Source organism: Asterias amurensis, chromosome 5, assembly GCF_032118995.1.
Source record: "Asterias amurensis chromosome 5, ASM3211899v1".
In the NCBI taxonomy this organism is placed as follows: domain Eukaryota; kingdom Metazoa; phylum Echinodermata; class Asteroidea; order Forcipulatida; family Asteriidae; genus Asterias; species Asterias amurensis.
In genome coordinates, this window is record NC_092652.1 from 3,158,743 (window position 1) to 3,182,687 (window position 23,945).

The 23,945-nt window shown below is 36.8% G+C and overlaps 2 protein-coding genes across 2 annotated transcripts in view; one reads left to right on the plus strand and one right to left on the minus strand.

The window, feature by feature from the left end:
* LOC139937558 (uncharacterized) overlaps positions 1–3,479 on the minus strand; it is a 77,838-nt gene extending 74,359 nt beyond the window's left edge. Inside the window, exon 1 of the mRNA XM_071932760.1 lies at positions 3,181–3,479. Coding sequence (XP_071788861.1) covers positions 3,181–3,235 — 55 coding nt within the window. The 5' untranslated portion in view covers positions 3,236–3,479. The remainder of the gene's footprint in view (positions 1–3,180) is intronic.
* LOC139937701 (peroxisomal trans-2-enoyl-CoA reductase-like) overlaps positions 1–23,945 on the plus strand; it is a 267,220-nt gene that overhangs the window by 132,377 nt on the left and 110,898 nt on the right. The window lies entirely within an intron of this gene.

Sequence of the window (23,945 nt, forward strand, 5' to 3'; positions counted from 1 at the left end):
CGTGGATGCAGTGCTACTATTTTGAGATTTATCGAGCTAACAGATCAAAGGGGCAATTTTAATATCAGATTCAAACGTTTTTTTATTGATGGGCTTAAGATATTTTTTTTACAGTTGCTAATGTATCGGGTAACAATGCGGTAAACGTTGGAAGCTTCAAAATATATATTGACAATAAAACCCTCAAAGCGTTAGTATTAAAGCCATTGGACCCTTTCGGTAAAAAAAAAAGAACAAAAAGTTCACAGATTTACAAATAATTTACAGGGTTTACAGAAGGTAATGGTGAAAGACTTCTCTTGAAATATTAGTCCATGAAATGCTTTACTTTTTGAGAAAACGGTAAAACAATATAAATTCTCGTTAGCGAGAATTACGGATTTGTTATAAACACGTGTCATGACACGGCGAAACGCGCGAAAACAGGAGTGGGTTTTCCCGTTATTTTCTCCCGACTCCGATGTCCGATTGAGCCTAAATTTCCACAGGATTGTTATTTTATGTATAAGTTGTGATACACGAAGTGTGGGACTTGGACAATACTGTTTACCGAAAGTGTATAATGGCTTTAAAGACAAACTCAAGCAAATTGTGTTGTCTCTTTAAAGGGAAAATCTGAATATCATACATTTTATTTTACGTATATTTTTATGCCGGTATAACGACTCCATCTTGGCCGCCTCAGGTAGATGGCCATGTACCTTATTGCCCCCCCCCCCCCCCCCCTTCTATCCAAGACTCGCATTAAAGGCAGTGGACACTAATGATAGTTACTCAAAATAATTATTATCATAAAACCTTACTTGGTAACGAGTAATAGAGAGGTTGATAGTATAAAACATTGTGATAAACAGGTCCCTCTGAAGTGACGTAGTTTTTGAGAAAGAAGTAATTTTCCACGAACTTGATTTCGAGACCTCAGATTTAGAATTTGGGGTCTCGAAAGCAAGCATCTGAAAGTACACAAGTTCGTGTGACAGGGTGTTTTTTTCTTTTATTACTATCTCGCAACTTAGACGACCGATTGAGCACAAATTTTCACAAGTTTGCTATTTTATGCATATGTTGAGATACACTGAGTGAGAAGACAGGTCTTTGACAATAACCAATAGTGTCCACTGTCTTTAAATGAAACCTTAATAGAAGTCATGAGCTTTCACTTGTTAGTAAATGACGTGTTTAAAACTCGGTACAAGACGATATGATTAAAAGGCGCTCGTTTGAGAAAATGAATGTTTTCCAGTTCTTACCAGATATTTATATTCGTCGACATCAATTACAGAACCTCATTAAATCAATGATGTCCAGAAAATGCCATCTCAACAGGTTCAAAACTGGTGTCACTGCTTTACTTAACTTAAGAGATAACGTATAACACCCTACATAATTGATTTTAACCATTCTTATTGATGCGAATCCTATAGACCATGTGAACCTTGTTTACAATAAGTGTGACCTTGTACATTCTTTGAGTATTCTGGCAGGCAAAATACTACACTGATCCTATGGGATAGTTGACATTTTGTCTCATAATTTCCACATAAAACCAAGAGTTTTTATATGAAAGTAAAAGCTGAACAAGTTTCGAGATGTGCCCCCTTTCATCATATCAAAAGTTAGTAAGAATTAGACAGTGCAATCTCCACAAAATATAAGATTTTACGTTTTATTCCATTGAGCTGTGTCCAAAACATGCCTTCAGGAAGTCCAGCCTCTAAGGCTCTTTTGTAAACATGTGATGTCACAGGTCACATCGTCTATAAACTAACAATTCTCCCTTTCAGTTTTGTTGTCATTTGCTTTAAAATGTTAGCACTCTGCCTCATTATACGCAGTCTTTTCCATTTGTAAATCTAGCGCGTTTATCTTCAAAATTTGCATTATCTCAACATGGTGTTTTTCTCGTTAATAAATAAACAGATTTAATTTCAAAAAAAAAAAAAAAAAATGTGGTGTCACCAAGCACAGACATGTTTCTCACCAAAGGTGCCATGTTAATTAATGTTATGTATTGGTTCAATGAAGACCAGTTTGAATCCATAATGACTATTGCATCACAGACTAATGTGCCCTTCGTACTACAAGCAAGAGTGGAGGGTATTATTCATGCAATAAATTAAGGTACATCTGAGGACAGCTAGTTAGTTCGACATGTAACAAAATAATCTCATAGCAAAGTAGTGGTGGTGTGTTGTCATTTAAGCCTTCATGAAAGACTCTGCTTTTAGGGCCGAAACGCCAGACCATTAAAGTTTCTGGACACTATTGGTAATTGTTAAAGACCAGTCTTCTCATCAACATATGCATAAAATAACAAACCTGTGAAAACTTGAGCTCAGTTGGTCATCGAATGTGCGAGATAATAATGACAGAAAAACACCCTTGTCACACGAAGTTGTGTGCTTTCAGATGCTTGACTTCGAGACCTCACATTCTAAACTTGAGGTGTCGAAATCAAATTCGTGGAAAATTACTTCCTTCACGAAAACTACATTACTTCAGAGTGAGCCGTTTCTCACAATGTTTTTATACTATCAACCTCTCCCCATTACTTGTTACCATGTAAGGTTCGATGCTAATAAATATTTTGAGTAATTACCAATAGTGTCCACTGCCGTTAACAAAACATTAATGGCACATAGTCACCTTTGGTAATTTACATTTTTTGTATCCTAACATGTGCATAAAATAACAAATCTGTAAATATTTTGACACAGTTGGTCTTCGAAGTTGCAAGAGAATAATGAAAGAAAATAATACTATTGTAAAAATTTCAGATGCCTTCAGATGCCTAAAGAGGCTTCAGGCTCGAAGTAATTTAATATTTGAGAGAGAAATTACCTCTATAAAACAACGCTACTTCAGAAGGAGACGTTTATCACAATGTTTTATACAATCAACAACTCTACACTAATCGTTACCAAGTTAGTTTTTTTATGCTGACAATTATGTTTTAGTAATTACCAATAGTATTGGGTGCTTTTTAACGTTTCAAATCCTACTCATTTTTATCTTGTATTTATACCACAGTTTCTTCTTGGTGTTGTCTGTAGTTTCAACAGCTAATTCCATGATCTCAAAATATTATCACTGAATCACTTTCAAAATGACATTGATTACTTCCGCGATGAAGCAGCCACTTGGAAACATTTAAAAAAGTTGATATCTTATAAATCTTACCTGCGAGTACAAGTACTATCGTTGATAGAGTCGCAAGCAGTCCCGTATTTGCCATTCTGTTGGTGTTAACAAGGAGATCCCCTCTTCCCGATCCCTAAAAAAGTATCCTCGTTTTTTTTTTGTTCCCGCTAAAAAAATAAAGAGAGTCAGCTCAGTAGATGTTGAACGAAGCCCCGGGAGCAGATGGAGTGACTGTGATGTATAACCTGACTGTTAAAGTGATACGTTGCGATGTCTGACTACACTTGAAGTAAGAGTGTGGGGTTTTATACGTACTGTCGCTTGATGATAACTCTTTAGAGAACTTCAGGTTGTCCGCAGGGAACGCTCTTTTTTTGCACTGGCGGGGTACGGTATGATGAAACAACGCGCGCACCAACCAACCATCCACAGCGCTTGAACCACGCGTTATATGCAAATGAGGTTGGCATGACGTCAGGTTTAGTCTTTAGCACAAAGCGGTGATCTCCACTTACACTATGGCCGTCAAGATACAATTGCAATAATTGTCAGTAGCTAAATACACTATTAAGACACGTGAACATTGTCACAATGACATTTTACAGAGCGAGTTGAGTTCAGATTTTACATGTGTGTATTTTGTGACAATCAAAGAGTCCATCAAAACAGTATTTTGTTGTTTTGATAAAAGGCATGTATCATGTTTCTATGGACCTTTAGTTGGTCAGTATTAGAACGGCTTATTATCGGATGTGTCTGTCTATTTCATATTAAACATCGGTTAATTAAACATCAGTTTGGGCTTAAGTTACAAATAAAAACAACATATTCTAAAAAAAAAAAAAAAAAAAAAAAAAAGGCTTTTAGTTTCATATAAAATACTCAATTAAGAAGACAAATAGCAATGTAGTTGTACAAAATTACAGCAAACACTACTGTTATATTATTGCTAATAGTATGGCAATAATTGTACTTCAAATTTTTTGTCCACTTCTTTTTCTTGCGAATAATCCATATAGTTATTTTATTTCAAAAGGAAAATACATCCGTGCATTGTTTTTGGTTTAGGTTTAGGGTTGGGATTAGGGTTAGGATTAGGGGTTAAGTTTAGGGTTAGGGTTAGGATAAAGTTTGAATAACTGAGGAATGGGATTAGGGATTATGTTTATGGTAATGGTCAGAATCGGGCTTATGTTCAGGATTAGGGTTAGGGGTAGGTTTATGGTTTTGAGAGGGTTTGGGGGTTTGTTTTGGGTTAGGATTAGAGGTTAAAGTTAGGAAACGGTTAATTGTTTTGTAGGTGTAGGGTATAGGTTTAGGGTTAGGGTTAGGTTTGGGTTAGTCTTAATGTTAAGAGTTTGGGTTGTGGGTTATGGCGTTTGGCGTTTGGGTTAGGTTTGGGTTGAGGTTACAGTTATTTATAGGGGTTTGGTTTGAGTTATGAAGTTATCATTGAAATGGTAACTTGGTTTAGGTTTCTGTTTTTTCTGTGTTCATTTTCCCCATGGAGACATTCACAATTAGTTTTCACTTATTCAATCGGAAGTATACATATAGTCAGATATGTTGATGTTTATTTCAAAATACACATTCACTCTCGCAGTGCGGAGTCAGGAAAACTGTCCGAGATGCTGACTGTTTGTGATCCGCAGACTTGATTCCAGACGTACCACGGCCATAAAATGTGTTTCCTTTTCCTTGTTTTCTGTTTCCCCTTTTTTATCTCTCAAGCTATATGAGTTATTGTGATGAAACAAAAGTTAGCGCTTGCATTGTGCTGTGAGTACTTTGCATAATTTAATTATCTAATCATCACTAGTGATTATTTTGAGTTCAATAGCGATGAAAGAAACCCATGTCATTCATTTTATTGAGTCCCCTCATTTCACCTATACTCTCTTGTGAGAAACACACAGGAATTATGTCTTTATTAACCCGAGTAGTAAACGACAAGGCACTCCGCTATTCATAGTTTTTATTTTCACATGTACCAAAATGCCATAATTTTGTTTGGTCTTTGAACTAGACAGACGATTGCTCAACATCAGTAAGTGTATAAAATATAATTTTCATGTAAAACATGAAGTATGTGTAGAGAAGATGAAGCAAATAAGTAAGTTTGTCCGTCAAGTATATTTTAGAGTGATGTAGTTTCCGAGACTGATAAATTAAAGGAATTGTACACGTTTGGTAGTTAAAGGCAGTGGACACTATTGGTATTTACTCAAAATAATTATCAGCATAAAAACTAACTTGATAACGGGTAATGGGGAGAGTTTGGTAGTATAAAACATTCTGAGAAACGGCTCCCTCTGAAGTGACGCAGTTTTCGAGAAAGAAGTAATTTTCCAAAAATTTGATTTCGAGAACTCAGATTTAGAATTTGAGGTCTCGAATTTAAGCATCTGAAAGCACACAACTTCGTGTGACAAGGGTGATTTTTCTTCGGTTATTATCTCCCAATTTCGACGACCAATTTAGCTCAAATTTTCACAGGTTTGTTATTGTATGCTTATGTTGAGACACACCGAATGAGAAGACTGGTCTTTGACAATTACCAATAGTGTCCAGTGTCCCTAATCATAATATGTATCATAGAATAACAACTGACTTGGTAACGAGCAATGGAGAGCTATTGGTAGTATAAAACAATGTGAGAAACGACCCCTCTGAGGTTACGTAGGGGTTTTGTTTGAGAAAGAGGTAATTTTTCACTAAAATAATAAAAGACGTCTGGCTGTTATCTGAAGCATGCTTCTGTGTACAACAAGGTTTTCTTTCTTTCATCATTTTCTTGCAACTTCAAATAATAGTTAACATAATAAACGAGACGTATAAAGCGTATTTTACACATTCAATGCGCTGGGAGAGTGCTACGGAAAAGACGTTTATGAGCGAAAAGAGAATAGATGTGTTTTTAATTTACTTTATTACAACTTGGTAGGGCGTTCCAGCACCAGCGACTGAAAAGGACCGGTCCCCTGCCCTTTTGTGAGTGCGAGGGGTTGTTAGATTCTGGCTGGAGCGGGGCCCACTCCTTGTGTTATTTTATGCATAATGGTGGGATACACCAAGTGAGAATACCGATCTTTGACAATTACCAAAGGTGTCCAGTGTCTTTAAAAGAAACATTTTTATTTATTCCTTTATTGATGTTGTTGCTTTCTTCTTTTAATCATAAAAAAATAAAAGAAAAAAAAATAAAATTGCAGGTGGTTTTGCAGACATTTTTTTTTTTTTGATTTTGAGGAAGTAGCCCGTGGGTCAACACATTCACAAGTGTTGGTGTTGTCTTGTTAAAAAACACAGGTTTAAAGATCATAATTTCAATATTTTCGGGTGTAAAGGGGATTTTGTTTCCAGCTTGGAAGAGGAAACTCTGATCAAATATCAGAAGGACAGATGGTTCTTTTGCCTTCTGTTTCCTTCATCAGGGAAGCCTTGGGGTGTTTACAAATTCACACATTTTAACAGAATGAGGATATCTTTTTTTTTTTTAAGAAACTTAAATGTGGTTGTTAAAGTGATTTCTGATATCATTAATTATATGATTACCGTTATTTTGTTCACTTCTTTCAAAGTATACATCACGATAAATTACAACTTGAAACTCACAAAACAAAAGATGAAGTAAGGGTCCCTTGTGGTTTTTACTTGAGAAAAACATACTAAAGGCATGGACACTATTGGTAATTGTCAAAGACTAGCCTTCACAGTTGGTGCATCTCAACATATGCATAAAATAACAAACCTGTGAAAATTTGAGCTCAATCGGTCATCGAAGTTGCGAGATAATAATGAAAGAAAAATAACCCTTGTCACACGAAGTTGTGTGCGTTTAGATGGTTGATTTCGAGACCTCAAGTTATAAATCTGAGGTCTCGAAATCAAATTCGTGGAAAATTACTTCTTTCTCGAAAACTATGTCACTTCAGAGGGAGCTGTTTCTCACAATGTTTTATACCATCCATCTCTCCCCATTACTCGTCACCAAGAAAGGTTTTATGCCAATAATTACTTTGAGTAATTACCAATAGTGTACACTGCCTTTAAAGGATAAATGCAAATGAAGGAAGCAAGTTTGAGGAATACTTAAAACTACCCAGTAACCCAAATTTTAAACCTGCCAGTTACAAGAACAATCAAAAGAAAGACAACAATATATATAAGTTTGCAATTTTAAGTACGATTTGCACAAAATGTTCATAGTGCAGGAAAACTATCCAGAGTCTCTATAACGGACTGTGATTTACTGAAGGAACCGGTGGGTACCAATTTTGAGCATGTGTTTTTTAAATGGTATCATCAGACACATATACTGCAGGTTTATGCTGCCTGTCACAGATAAATCCCGAAGTAGAAGAACTGGCAGATATTAGGTGATGTTAAAATTTGCATCTGGGATAAAGAATATAAAATTTGGTTTTAAACCATACACCGATGTTTGTTAGCACTGTATACTCAGTACTCAGCACTGTATACGGTTAGTAAGACATATTTGCCTTCGAAACAAAATGAATACTGCATTTATCTTTTCTGCTCCATTTTCTTCGAAACACTAAACGATGTTGACATATTTAGTACACGGTCGTGTTAATCACAAGACTATGCTAGACCTACAGCCATTTATCATTCACATCGTAATTAAGGAATTAATCAGTATACAACAAAGGGAAAAGGCGCACGTAATGCCTTTTCGTTTCCGAAGATAAATTGAAGAAATAATGAACAACGATTTGACTTGAAGTTGACACTTGAACACAAAAGGACACCGTGCTGCTCAGGTACTTCTATGACACGCTTGATTGAGGGTTAATAAACTGATAATTGTAGAAACGAGTTACTGGGTTCGGTCGGCGAGGAAAAACTCCCGGCTAGACGGGGATACCTGCTCCTTCGTCTCGAAACTTTAAACTCTCTTAGAAAAAAAAAAAAAATCCGCCGTGATTGATGATTCAAGAGTGAAGGACATTTATAAAAGACTTCCCCTTTAAAGATTCTGTTTTCGTTTGGTCGGACATTCTACTTTCATGCGTAATTCAAAAATTAGGGGCGACCTTGTGCGTGTAATCTACCTTTGAGAGCCGTTGTAGCGAGTGCAAAAGTGGGCGTGGTTTATTTCAGACTGACGTCATATTTTGAAAGTTTGTTTTATGTTGGAGTAAAAAGCTGCCCCATTTAACTAAAATAAATCGATTGTGTGCGGCACCTCTGCGCGATATTGTTTCATAGCTCCTATTAAACTTGATTGACTAAATGTCGAGATGTTACATGTTTCCAAACGCTACCTCTAACCTCTGGCAGCTCATGAATTATTCATTGTTCGAAATGATACGTGCAGCAACTGAATGTTCTGATTTGACTACTGATTATGATGAAGATAATGTTATTAAATAGTCAGATTGAATATTCATGAAGGCTCATTTCATTATAGTTTATTAGGCACACCTTTTATTTCAGAGGGAGCCGTTTCATACAATGTTTATACTATCGGCAGCTATATTGCTTGTTACCATGTAAGTTGTTGTGCTAACCTTTAGTAATTACCCCTTGTAGTCAGTGTCTTTATTAAAGACACTGGACACTATTGGTAGTTGTCACTTGGTGTATCTCAACATATGCATAAAATAACAATCCTGTGTGAAAATTTGAGCTCAATTGGTCATCGGAGTTGCGAGATAATAATGAAAGAAAAAAACACCCTTGTCACACGAAGTTTTTTGCTTTCAGATGCTTGATTTCGAGACCTCAAATGCTAAACTTGAGGTCTCGAAATCAAAATTCGTGGAAAATTACTTCTTTCTCGAAAACTACGTCACTTCAGAGGGAGCCGTTTCTCACAATGTTTTATACTATCAACCTCTCCCCATTACTCATTACCAAGTAAGGTTTTATGCTAATAATTACTTTGAGTAATTACCAATAGTGTCCACTGCCTTTAAGGTAAGGGGCTTGTAACGCTTCCCCAACATTCCACGTGGCATTAAAGTTCCAACCCCCTTCAACTAGATACCTCATATCTCAATGATACCACGGTCGTCTCAATCTTCGAGTCGTCCTTGAGATTTTCCCGAGTATGCGTCTTTAAATTTCTCGATCAAGAATTTCATTCACAAAATGAACACTTAAGTTTTTTTTCTGAAAATGTAAGTTATCGATTTGTCCCATTTTTGCTCCAATATTGGACCGTAAAATTTCGACGTAACAAATTTAATCATTATAATTTGTTTGAGTGTTTAATTTTATTCTCAGCACACGGGGCAAAAGTGTATTTGCCGGTGAAACTGAAGCAAATGTCGTACGCCTTCTTGGATTTCGATTTTTTATTATTTTATTTCTTGCAATTTTACGCCTGGATAATTTACCTCAATTAAAATTAAGTAGTTTCCAAAACTAATTCAAACAATGAAGGATTGATACCTTTTTAAAACAGTGTTCACAAATATTTGTTTCGTATCTTACTTTCATTTATCGAATTTAAGGTGGCTGTTTGTAGAAATATATTGATTGTAGGCCTATGCAATGAATTCAACCGCGCGGAGGTTTGAAAAGTTCAGCCAAGTGGAAAGATGGTAGATGGTTTCCGATCTGTAGATTGTGCGTGCATTAAGTTAGTAAGGGATACGAGAAAAAGCAAAAACGGCTGTTTTTAATTTTATGCAAATAATGCATATTTCCCCTACATCCTTGTTCTGGCCTTTTATATGTTTTGGGGGAAGGTTTGAAGAGTTATTTGCCGGGAAACAAAGATTACATTGCAATTTTGTCTATAGGTCAAGCCATTTTTGCATAGATTGACTAGACTATTGTATGACATGATTCTCCAAAAGCTCACACCTACTTTAAACCATGCAGTCCCTGGTGATTTGGAGACCTTGTTTTCCTGCACGTCTATTGTTCGGTTTTGAGAATAATGGGTGTATCTTCACACTGGATTTGTTCCACATTTCATATTCAGTTATAAATATTTCAAAGGTATTGTAAAGAATTGGTAGTAATGCTAGAATAGATTCTCCACATTTCATATAGTCAGTTATAAATGTTTTAAAGGTTCAGACCTTTGTATCATGCTGCCTCCATCTTGGTGAAGTTCCTTGTATCGAATAACAATAATGAATGATTAATAACCATTCTGCAAATAGGAACCAGACTATTTTGCTCTTTCAGACTCATGATAGAGGTATATACATGTTCCACGTATCATACAGTCAGTTGTTAAAGGAACACGTTGCCTTGGATCGGACGAGTTGAACTATAAAAAGCGTTTATAACCCTTTGTTATAAAATGCATATGGTTGGAAAGATGTTTTAAAAGTAGAATACAATGATCGACACAAGTTTGCCTCGAAATTGCGTGGTTTTCCTTTTACTGTGCGAACTAACACGGTCGGCCATTTATGGGAGTCAAAAATTTGACTCCCATAAATGGCCGACCGTAGTAGTCGACGAGGTAAAAGGTAAACCGTGCAATTTCGAGGCATGTTTGTGTGGATCATTGTATTCTACTTTTACAACATCTTTCTACCCATATGCATTTTATAAAAAACGGTTACGCACGCTTTTCAACGACCAACTCGACCGATCCAAGGCAACGTGTTCCTTTAATGTTTTAAAGGTATTATACATGATTGGTACAGCTGACAGAATAGACGCAGATAGTGTTCGTAATGCATGTGATCAACCGTACTTCATAAAATAACAAACCTGTGACAACTTTAGCTTAATCCGTTGTGCTGTGTCAGATGAAAATAGTGAAAACCAAAAACACTGTTCAGCATATAAACACATTTTTACTCAATTTTAGTTGAAACCCATAAGAGCTGTTTTGTAAGTTAAGGTTACTTTTCAGCTACATTTTTCTTGAATATTATAACGTCATTTTAAAAACACTGAACACTATTGGTAATTGTCAAAGACCATTCTTCTCACTTGGTGTATCTCAACATATGCACAAAATAACAAACCTGTGTACATTTTAGTTCAATTGGTGGTCGAAGTTGCGAGATAACTGTGAAAGAAAAAAAACACCCTTATCAATCAAATCCGTGGAAACGAAAACCAGTACGTCACTTCAGAGGGAGTCGTTTCACACAATGTTTTATACTATCAACCTCTCCCCATTACTCGTTACCAAATAAGGTTTTATGCTTATTATTATTTTGAGTAATTACAATAGTGTTTATTGCCTTCAAAGGGAGGTAATTGCAGCTACGGCTACTATTGTTGCTAAGGCTGTTGCTAAGGACTTCATATACCTCAACCCACGATGACGCGGAAATCTAGCCGTAGCCATAGCTCTAACCGCTAATTCAGACACGGCCAAAGTTCAGCATGGAAAATAGTCATTCGTGTCTCGCAATGGCACCCATTCTTGTTCGATAACGGGTTTACTGCTTGTGGTAATAGTTTATGTACACGAGGCTGTAACAGCGCATGGTTATGAATCCAGACATCCATTCCATCCAGTAGACTTCCTACACAACGAGACAGCAGCGTCGATACCCACCAAGGGACACTAATTTGCATCCAATGCACGTGGTTGTCTAATAAACATGGCGTCGTCACTGTCGATTATAATCGAATAGCTAAGAATCGATTTCCTTGCTGTCATGGTGTATATGACTTGGCACTGCGACTCCGAGTATCCAATGAAACTATAATATGGGGACTTGTTGAGCAGCGTCAAACAGAGTCTGCCGTTTCCACTGGGGGCCTTACTTCTTATCCCCAACCCATTTTGTCAAATTTACCATCAAAGGGTTTGATTGTATACGAACCGAGGGACCGCTTTGCGGCTTTTTGCGTACATGCCCCCCGTCCGAGCGACCGGGACGTGAGGGGCTTCACTTAGCCGACTGCCCGCGGCTTTGTACGGCACAGATCTCTTTAGAGGTATCCGCTAGTCGATTCCCTTGATTCAGTTTTGGGCCTCATTTTTTACTAAACAATAAAACAAAATTTGTCCTGTTTCATCTATACGGGAATTTTATCGACGTTTGAAATTCAATTTGAGAAGCAAATTTTCCCCGTAAAATAAACATTGCGAAGGATTTACACTCGCAAGCCAATTTAATTCAAAAGTACAATAGGCACATGTGGATACATTAACAACAAATCAACCAAAGCAACATATTTATTATTAGTGATTGTCATTACTTCATGCATAACCCTGTGCAACAAAATAATATGCAACAATAAGATTATAATAAAAACAAATTCATGAAAGATTTACCTACACTAAAATGAAAGTAAAAGCAAGTTTAGTACTAAGTTCTAAGTACGATAACCTATGCATATCATTATCCTTTTTATTTTTTTTTTGATAGCCTTTAGTCCAAAATTAATTAGATAGAATTCAAATTCGCTAGATAGAATTCTAGCTTCTCCATTGACTTTCCAGTCTTCTTCTTCTTTTAAACCTCATCATTAATATTGCAATCTAAAGTCTCGAAGATAAACAAGATTTATCGTAAGCTCTGCTAACTTTGGTTTTATACTTATATAAGTTTCCAATTATTTCTTTTGTTTGTAAATTAAATTCCACTGTTTGTAGTGATTTACATTCAAAATACTTGACGAATCTCTTTCAGAACATTATTTAAACAAGATTTTAATTTTTTTTTTTATACAAAAACAAGTTGTCAACGGAACAATTTCAAACTGTGGAAGTTCGGCCATAGCGTTGTATGATGTTTATTAATCAAATTTCAAATGAAAAAAAAAAAACACGAATGATTCCGGAAAAATAAATAAATGAATAAAATACAATTAAAACATTTGAAATAAAATTAGCTCATAGAATTTTCGTCGATCTCCGAGGAATATTTGTTAATATCAAATTTATATTAATTAACAGTCTTGATATAGCGCTCCTATATCTTCGATTGAGTTAAACTAATTTGACATAATTATTATTATTCGGTTAGAGAGCTATGGTTGGTAGCGTTTTAGTTCGATGGCCTGTATATCGCCCAAAGAAAGTTTGTTGAAGAAGTATTTTCTCCGAAGGAATTTTGACAGATAAAAACACTGTTTCAAAAAGAAACATTTTAAAATATAGTGGGATTTGGCACACAGGTAGAGCGTGTATATAAAAAAAAAAAATGAGCAATACTATGTTAAGCTATATAGAGCCATCATATAATTTGAAATTTGAACAATTCAGGTAGAGTAGAAAGTACAAGTAGGGTGTTAAAGTCAGTGGACACTTTTGGTAATTACTCAAAATAATTATTAACCTTTCTGGGTAACGAGTAATGGGGAGAGGTTGATGGTAAAAAACATTGTGATAAACGGCTCCCTCTGAAGTAATGTAGTTTTCGAGAAAGAAGCAATTTTCCTCGAATTTGATTTCGAGACTTCAGATTTAGAATTTGAGGCCTCGAAATCAAGCATCTGAAAGCACACAACTTCGTGTGACAAGGGTATTTTTTACTTTCATTATTATCTCGCAACTTCGACGGCCGATTATTTTATGCATATGTTAAGAACTGTGAAGACTATAGTCTTTGACATTTACCAATAGTGTCCAGTGTCTTTAAGGACAAATCTACGTTAGGCTAATGCCAATCTTTCTCATAACAAACTCCGACTATGTGTCAAACTCAATGCTTGGATCATTAAAGGAACAATTCCATCTCTGCATTTTTTCTTTTCAGAGAGTTAGCTTAGAGATGAGACACTGGACACTATTAGTAAATGTCAAAGACTAGTCTTCTCACTTGGTGTATCTCAACATGCACAAAATAACAAACCTGTGAAACTGTATGAACTCATTTGGTCGTCGGAGTTGCGAGATAATAATGGAAGACAAAACACACGGAGTTGTGTGCATTCACATGCTTGAGTTCGGGACCTCAACATCTAATTCTTAAGTCTTGAAATCAAATTCGTGGAAAACTACCCCTTTCTCGAAAACTACGTTACTTCAGAGGGAGCCGTTTCTCACAATGTTTTATACTATATGTTTTCTCGGTCAAATTAAGAAAATGAGCAGCCAATTTCATTTTCATGCGTTCGAATTTAAGCTGTTTTGCCTCTCCAGTTGTTACTGCGTTTCAAATTCAGAATTCGGCCATTCAATTTCATTTTGAGTCGAGTCAAATTCCTTTAACACTCTGTTCAATTAAGCGTATCGTCATTCTTTTTCGTGACACTCACGCCTCAAGAAGCGTCTGCGAATTTGAATGCTTCTTTGATGAGTGGTTAAAGGAACACGTTGCCTTGGATCGGGTCGAGTTGGTCTTCGAAAAGCGTTTGTAACCGTTTGTTATAAAAATGGTTAGAAAGATGATTTAGAAGTAGAATACAATGATCCACACAAATTTGCCTCGAAATTGCATGGTTTTCCGTTTACTTTACGAACTAACACGGTCGGCCATTTATGGGAGTCAAAAATGTGACTCCCATAAATGGCCGATCGTGTTAGTCGACGAGGAAAAAGGAAAACCACGCAATTTCGAGTGATACTTGTGTGGATCATTATATTCTACTTTTAAAATATCTTTCTAATCATATGAATTTTATAACAAACGGTTAAAAACGCTTTTCAAATACCAACTCGACCGATCCAAGGCAACGTGTTCCTTTAAATTGAATAATTATTTTGTCAAATCGAATGACGCAACATTACATATTTTGATTAATCATAAAACGAAATCGAATGACCCTTTTCGCGCGAAATAGAATAGATTGGTGCTTAAATTGGCTGCTCATTTGCCGAAATTGACCGAGAAAACCTATATCAATCTCTCCATTGCTCGGAACAAAGTAAGTTTTTATGCTGACAATTATTTTGAGTAATTTCTAATAGTGTCCAGTGCCTTTAATTGAAATAAGTTAAGGTATGTGGTTGGCGTTTACTCTGTCCATGTCCTCTACTCTAAAACCAGAACTGGGCCCAATTTCATAGAGCTGCTTAGCACAAAAGTTTGCTAAGCATGAAATGTTTGCCTTGATAAAAAAAAGAGGATTACCAACCAAATTTCCACGTGATTTTCAGGATAAGCAAACAACAGCTGATTACCAGTAACAAGCAATGTGCAACAAATGGAAATATGGTTGGTAATCCTGTTTTTATCAAGGAAGAAATTTTATGCTAAGCAATTTTTTGTGCTTAGCGGCTCTATGAAATTGGGCCCTGTACTTGAGTCCGAGCCCCGTTGGTACTGACCATTATAGGGTCAGTATGACTCGAAATCTGTCAAAGTTACCATGTAGGGTTTGAAAATTTGCACGGTGGAAGTATAACAAAAAAAGAGGTTTATGGTAACACCATGTCAAAATCTCTTTTTGTGTAGTAGCGGTTGTTAAAGCACTCGACGTTTCGATCAGATGCTCTGATCGTCTTCCGGAGACAAATGTTCTCCTTAAGACGATCAAAGCATACTGATCAAAACGATGAGTCGTTAACCACTGTTTCTTTTCAGAACCAATACTACTCAATAAGAGATATTCACACGGTGTTACCTCAAACCTCTCCCAGAAAAATGACCATAAGTCAACTTGAATGAGACCAGTTTAAGGGTCAATCTGACCCAGCTATGGTCAGGTCATGGAACCCACAATCTGGGTTATCTGACCTGGGAGCTTTAAATTTAGTACCGATTAAATCACAAGGAGATTGTGAAAGTTAACTCGACAGACACAACGCCGAATTGTCTAAATCGTACATTGATCTGGCCGTAGGAGATTGGGTCGTGGTCACGGGGTCGAGGGATCAAAGGTGAAGGGTCAAGCAAGCTGCAGTGTAGTTCTAACTTTATCTGGTTATAATTCGCCCTTTCTTTTGTTAACTCTTAAATGATTACCCAACACTATTTTAATGCAGGCTATACAGTGAACTTAAAGGTTCGTACAATGTATTGTGAGAAGATGTAACTAGATGTTGCGAACTGCTTAACAACCAAAAAGATTTGTGGTATATATGCAAAAACTAGTTAATGGTCTGACATTTCGACCCCAGAAGACTCTTCTAGAGTCAACACGTCATGCCATTAGTAATGTAATGTCTAACATTATTTATGATGTTATGTTTTGTTTATGACGATGCATATACGGATTTCTTAATTAATTTATGAATATTATTGTGGCTACTGGTGCAGTCATGTCACGCTCCTTTCTTAAGTATTAAGGAACAACCTTACATCGTCCCTAGTTTCTCTGCCTCTGGAGAGAATGCCAGCGTATCAAATCATAGAACATTGCCCCGAGGTTTCGTCCTCATGCACCGCCTGCCTTCTTCGATAAACCACGGTACGACAACCACACTCCGCGCTCTCCCTCATTATTTAATTAGAGAGAAATCCTATGTTTACTTTTCCGTTTTACGATTTGCTTTCAGTGCCGATTCCGATTGGAGGGATGTACGACATGTTTTTAAAGGGTGGTTGGTGGCTTTGAATGTGAAAGACGGATACCTTGTGACAGAAAGCATCTTTCTTTTTGCAAAATTGTCATGCTTTTTTGATGTTGCTGTGGTGTATGTTCCCTGTTTGTACAGCAGTCATGTACATGTATTTGCAGTTATGACACAACTAGGGCCCAGACTACTGTATTGTCACAATTCTTGCGTTGGTTTGGTTACATTGATATGAAAGCAAACTCAGCATGCATGGGTGCACTTTTATTTAAAGGGAAGGTACACGTTTGGTAATTGTCAAAGACCAGTCTTTTCACTGGGTGTATCCCAACATATGCATAAAATAACAAGCCTGTGAAAAATTGAGCTAAATTGGTCATCGAAGTTGCGAGGAAATTATGAGAGAAAAAACACCTTCCTTTCGAATTTTTGTGCTTTCAGATAGGACTTTAAAGACTTCTGGCTAGAAGTCTTTTATTATTTCATTGAGAAATTAATTACCTCTTTTCAAAACTTATGCTACTTCAGAGGGATTCGTTTCCAACAATATTCATACTATCAACAGCTCTACAATGCTCTTTAGCAAGTACGTTTTTAATTTAATACTTGTTTTGAGTAATTACCAAACGTGTACCTTCCCTTTAAAGCTTGATGCTAACGATCTGGTTGTATTGCAAATAAATCAAATATTCGAAAATTCACTAAATAAGTACTGTTCACTTGAAAAAAGGTCCACTATAAAATGGCAACAATTTTTGGGTAAAAAAAGTATGATATGTATATTGTAAAAAAAAGGGTTTGGAGTCAACAAAGTTGTTCTTAGCACTTTAAAACAAATATATATATATACATAAGGCATATTTATTGTAAAATCAGAAAGAAATGAAAAAAACATAAAGAAAAGCATACCATCCATTCTAAGTTGTGTGCCTTATATGGCTAAGGTATAATTTACAGTACAACATAACAATGGAATTTCACACGTCTTTTTTAGTATATAGGTTTAGTGAGAAGTTTTTCTCATAACATACACAGGGGGAAATGTTAATAACATTTTAAGCTTGGGGCCATCACTATACGGAGGCCAAATGAACTGGGTTGAGTCTATGACACACACAGGGAATATTTGTTGCGCCTACGTACCAGCCGGGACACTTTCCATAATTACAGACTGTCTCGTGATAATTGCGATAATGTGCGATCAAAAGATAAATTTCCCTCTAAACAAACAAATAAATGCTGCGAGCATATCTGAGGGTGGCGAAATGTTAAAGAGAGAGAGAGTGTGTGTGGTTTGAATATAAAGCGACTAATGGATCACGGGGTCATCTGCACCTGACCAATGGGAGTCCTTAATTGATTTAAATATTCCCAAACCCTCAAGTCATTAAATTGATTTGAAATGAAACGTTAAATAGAGAGAATGTTGTTTGAATATAAAGCGACTTGAAGGTCACGGGGTCATCTGCAATTGACCAGGGCCCAATTTCATGGCTCTGTTTACCGTAAGCACAGAATAGGCGCTTACGGAAGCAGTGAATTCTGTGCTTACGGCAAGCGTATTTCACGGGTTGGCTTCTGCGCGTGCGTACTCCACGTTACTAGGCATTCTACGCTTACAAGGCTAGCGCAGAAATTCGGCGCTTGCACATAAGCGGGGAATCGTGATCGTAAGCGCAGAATTCGGCGGTAAGCAGAGCCATGAAATGGGAGACTTTGGGACGCTAGGTGGCAGCAGACTTACCAGGTAAATTCCCATTTTTTACGTAGTTCTGAGCGTGCGCACATGACCGAGAACAATGGATTTTACCTGGTAAGTCTGCTGCCACCAAGCGTCCCGAAAGTCCCCTATTTGGTCCTGTGTGAGTCCTCAATGATTTGAATTTATCCCAAACCATTAGTCATTAGGTTATACCTCTCTAAAAACTAACTGGAAGAGCTTTCAATGTAGAAGGAGACGAGATGTTGCTCAAGCAATATTTATATTTTACCCTCAGGTTAATTCATGCTGTAAAATTAATCAAAACGTTATATTGTGTTTTACGACGCCACCGCAAGGGTATGGACAATGCATAAATAGGGATTATTCGTCATTTAGTTCATAGCACTCTTCTCAAAATACAAAAAATTTACATAGAGATGTTAGACAAAGATGTGGTTTAGGGCTAACACAGTGGTCCCTCAATCGGGAGAAGACTGACGCAAAACATGAAACTCGACAATCAAATTAAGACTCGGGAAACAATAACGAAGTGTACTTTTTGTTGACATGTTATGATTGTAATGGGAGGTGAACATTGTTTTGGGGTCGTTGGTGCAATTAGCATTGCGACCTATGTTACTAATTAATGTTTTGTATATAGACAGCTGAGTTTATTTTGGAATAAACTGAACTTTTTAACTGAACTATTCACTGCAGTATGTATTCGCCGCCAGAGGCCAATTGATAACATTTTATATTTTGTACCTTTACACATATATAACAAATAAAAATAAAGAAACTCTCGGAGAGAGTAACAAAGTCTTTATAAACCGGTCAAACTTTTTACCGCACAGCGAGTTCAAACGCACCAATTTCACTATTCATGGATACCATTTATAACACCTGTCCCTACCGGTTGAAACAAATAGACCATTACCCACTCAGCAATAAATATAACTGTTTCAGTGACTAGCTGTTATGCAAGAGGGATCCCCGTAAGGTGTGAAGGCAAGAGCGGGCCGCTTCAAACCCATCGCCCGAAAAGTGTCAACGTCTTCCCGCTATAGGGTGGTGAAGTCTACTCGCCTCACAAAATGGAAATGTTCGGAGAAGGTTCCTTCCTCTATAGATATATACAGTAACGATATGCAATTAAGAATCCGGCAGATGGGGGATGGAGGGTCGTACTTTATAATTACTCAGATAAATCCAGAGGATTTACGTCGCTTGATGAAAGAGGTCAGTCGATATTCTCCCCACGATGTCTTGAAGATGTCTTGACGATTATATCTTTGGCCTTGCCGTTATTGAGGGGTAGCGTTGAGAATGCTTGGGGGCAACTGCAAAGCCTTCGAGTGCGTCATTGTGGAATCATTACTGGTGTTATCAACGATTATTAAAGGCGATAAAGTCATTTTTGAAGATGTATTAATGATTAATTGGATGGGTATTCATTGACAGACAGTATTTTTGTGACTTTTTGGCCATGTGATTTGAATGTTCATTTCAAGCAACGTTGTATCTTTGTACTTACAACTAATACTATTCCTTCGCGTTCACAACCGACGTTGTACTATACTTGTTACGCGCAATCAACGTTTTTACTTATTTTGTTTCTGCTAGCAACCGACGTTGTACTAGTCTTTGTGCTCGCAACAGACGTTGTACTATTTGTGTAATCACAACCGACGTTGTACTACTTGTGTAATCACAACCGACGTTGTACTATACGTGTAAACACAACCGACGTTGTACTATTCGTGTAATCACAACTGTCGTTATACTATTCGTGTAATCACAACCGACGTTGTACTATTCGTGTAATCACAACCGACGTTGTACTATTCGTGTAATTACAACCGACCTTGTACTATTTGTGTAATCACAACCGACGTTGTACTATTCGTGTAATTACAACCGACCTTGTACTATTTGTGTAATCACAACAGACGTTGTACTATTCGTGTAATCACAACCGACGTTGTACTATTCGTGTAATCACAACCGACGTTGTACTATTCGTGTAATCACAACCGACGTTGTACTATACGTGTAAACACAACCGACGTTGTACTATTCGTGTAATCACAACTGTCGTTATACTATTCGTGTAATCACAACCGACGTTGTACTATTCGTGTAATCACAACCGACGTTGTACTATTCGTGTAATTACAACCGACCTTGTACTATTTGTGTAATCACAACAGACGTTGTACTATTCGTGTAATCACAACCGACGTTGTACTATTCGTGTAATCACAACCGACGTTGTACTACTCGTGTAAACACAACCGACGTTGTACTATTCGTGCAATCACAACCGACGTTGTACTATTCGTGTAATCACAACCGACCTTGTACTATTCGTGTAACACAACCGACGTTGTACTATACGTGTAATCACAACCGACGTTGTACTATACGTGTAACACAACCGACGTTGTACTATTCGTGCAATCACAACCGACGTTGTACTATTCGTGTAATCACAACCGACGTTGTACTATTCGTGTAATCACAACCGACCTTGTACTATTCGTGTAATCACAACCGACCTTGTACTATTCGTGTAATCACAACCGACGTTGTACTACTCGTGTAATCACAACCGACGTTGTACTATACGTGTAATCACAACCGACGTTGTACTATTCGTGCAATCACAACCGACGTTGTACTATTCGTGTAATCACAACCGACGTTGTACTATTCGTGTAATCACAATCGACCTTGTACTATTCGTGTAATCACAACCGACGTTGTACTATTCGTGTAATCACAACCGACGTTGTACTACTCGTGTAATCACAACCGACGTTGTACTATACGTGTAACACAACCAACGTTGTACTATACGTGTAATCACAACCGACGTTGTACTATACGTGTAACACAACCGACGTTGTACTATACGTGTAATCGCAACTGACGTTGTACTATTTGTGTAATCACAACCGACGTTGTAGTATTCGTGCAATCACAACCGACGTTGTACTATTCGTGTAATCACAACCGACGTTGTACTATTCGAGTGATCACAACCGACGTTGTACTATTCGTGTAATCGCAAACGACGTTGTATGTAATCACAACGGACGCCGTACCTTTCTAATTAACGTAGTAGTGTTCTCTTTGTTGTCTAAACACCTATCATCGGACGGTTGCCTTTACTCACAAATCAACAATATATGTCTTTAAATTATTGTTGTAACTTACAACCGAAGCATATTCTACACAAACCAAATAAAGTTGTACTATTCGTCTACTCGCAACCGACGTTGCACTATCTTTCGATCTTTTCTACGTTCCCCAGACGACTTTTTTCAATTCGCATTCTACTAATAGTCGATGTGACCTGTGACATCACATGTTTTTACAAAAGAGCCACCAAGCCTGGACTTCTTGCAGGTACGATTTGTACAGCTTAATTGAAGAAAACATCAAATCTTATATTATTTTATGTAGATTGCACTGTCCAATTGAAAGGGGGCACATCTCAACACTTGTTCCTTAACTCTTGGATTTATGTGGAAATTAGGACACAAAATGTCAACTTCCCCATATCACCAGTGCAGTATCTTGCCTGCCAGACTAGCCAAAGAATGAACAAGGTCACATTTATATTGTAAACAAAGTTCACATGGTGTATATCAAACACTAACAAGACTAAGCAGAAGTAATGAGACTCGCATACAGTCCCTTCATGTGAAATAAAATTATCGCTGCAACATAGCGCCTGAACTCACAGTATATTCCCGTTTAGCTTCAATGGTTAAAACATCCGAATAATTTCTATACCCACAAAAACACTAATGAAATTATTTGAAGCATATTTATTTCCCGGCTGTCAGAAAATAATGTGGCCAAGGGGGGTGTAGACTCATTTTTCTTCATAGTTTCCGGAAACTGATTTTGGTTAAATTAATTACGGGCAGTGCTTGGTCAAAATTATGGCATAAACTGACTTTTATTTTTGAGAAAAAAAAAGAACAGCCTTTGGAAGTAATATGGGAATATAATTACAGAATAATAGACATGTGGTTAATGGCACTTTATGAAATTGATTTTGAGAAACGCATTGCATTTGCAAAACCCTGGATACATACTTGTTCGCAGATGAGTAAACTCGTGTTAAAGACTCGGGACACTATCGGTAGTTGTCAGAGACCAGTCTTCTGCTGTATCTCAACGTATGCATAAACTAACTAACATGTGAAAATTTGAGCTGAATTGGTCGTTTTGCGAGATAACTATAAAAGAAAAAAAACCCTTGTCACACGAAGTTGTGTGCTTTTAGATGCTTGATTTCGAGACCTCAAATTCTAAAGCTGAGGTCTCGAAGTCAAATTCGTGGAAAATTACTTCATTCTCGAAAACTTTGCACTTCAGAGGGAGCCGTTTCTCACATTGTTTTATAATATCAACCTCTCCCAATTACTCGTTACCAAGTGAGGTTTTATGCTGATAATTATTTGGAGTAAATACCAATAGTGTCCACTGCCACTAAACTACTTATTTTACATTCTTCCCACAAATTTGATCTCTGAAGATGAAATTAATGGATTTGCTGATAAAAAAAAAAGTAATTGACATCCTTTCCCACAAACTAAAGAAATACAATATGTTATCCTTCTCGACGACCTTGGTGCTATGTGTAGGGTTTTCAAAAAACTGACTAGATCCAAATGGGCAAACTATACGATTAACCCTCTAGTCCCTGCACCGCCCGAGTTTGCTGAAAACTAATACTTCAAGATTCTTGCAGTTAATTACTGGAATCGTAGTTCAAATTTTAAAAGATAGCCACAGCTTAATTTTTATGCACAATTTGAACCTTGATATTTGTATAAAAGTACAAGTTCGCATGAGAACAATACATGTTTCTCGTTAAACGGCTACGGTAATTTTTATGGCGAATATTTGTTTGTAAGGATAAAATGGACACAATAGCTTTTCAAGGCTTTTATCTGACTCAATGATTATACTGATTAAATGCGAGGGCGTGAGTTTTCGACAATAATTATCATGAACGAGGAATACCAACAGTTTCCTTTGTGTTTACTAATGAGCGTTTTGTTGGGGTAAGAGCTAAATTATTTCACCATCATTAGCTTCATTAGCTTAATAATGACTATCGAGGATTCTTTTGATGTTCCTTTTTTTCTACAAACACAAGCTAGCAAGGTTTCCTCCGACCACTACAGTATATCGATAGGCGGCTGGGCGGTCCATTGGCTAAATGGTTAATGACTTGTTTGTTTATTTTGTTTGTTTGTTTGTTTGTTTGTTCGTTTCGTTTCAACAGAACGACCATGATTAATAACAGCTGCCTTTCAACTGAAGTATAATTTGTAAAACATCAGTTAAAATGTAAAAAATGCATTTACCCATGGTTGACATTCCCAGAAAACCGTATTATTACAATATGTTATAATCATTCTCGACGACCTTGGTACCATTTATGGGGTTTTCAAAAAGTAAACTCACCTCAAATGAGGCACACAATACGACATATGACTTGTTTGTTTCATCAGTGCAATAACAACTGCATTTCAATTGAAATACATAGATAAAAACATCAGTGGTAATTGGTCTCATTGTAAACTAATATACAGCTTTTATGTTTCCATACATCTATAAAATAATGATGATCGGTTGCTTTCACAGTAATTACCTCGTAAATTAACATAATTCTAGCGGAGGAAACAGTCATTAAGAACTCATTATGGATGTTCAGTT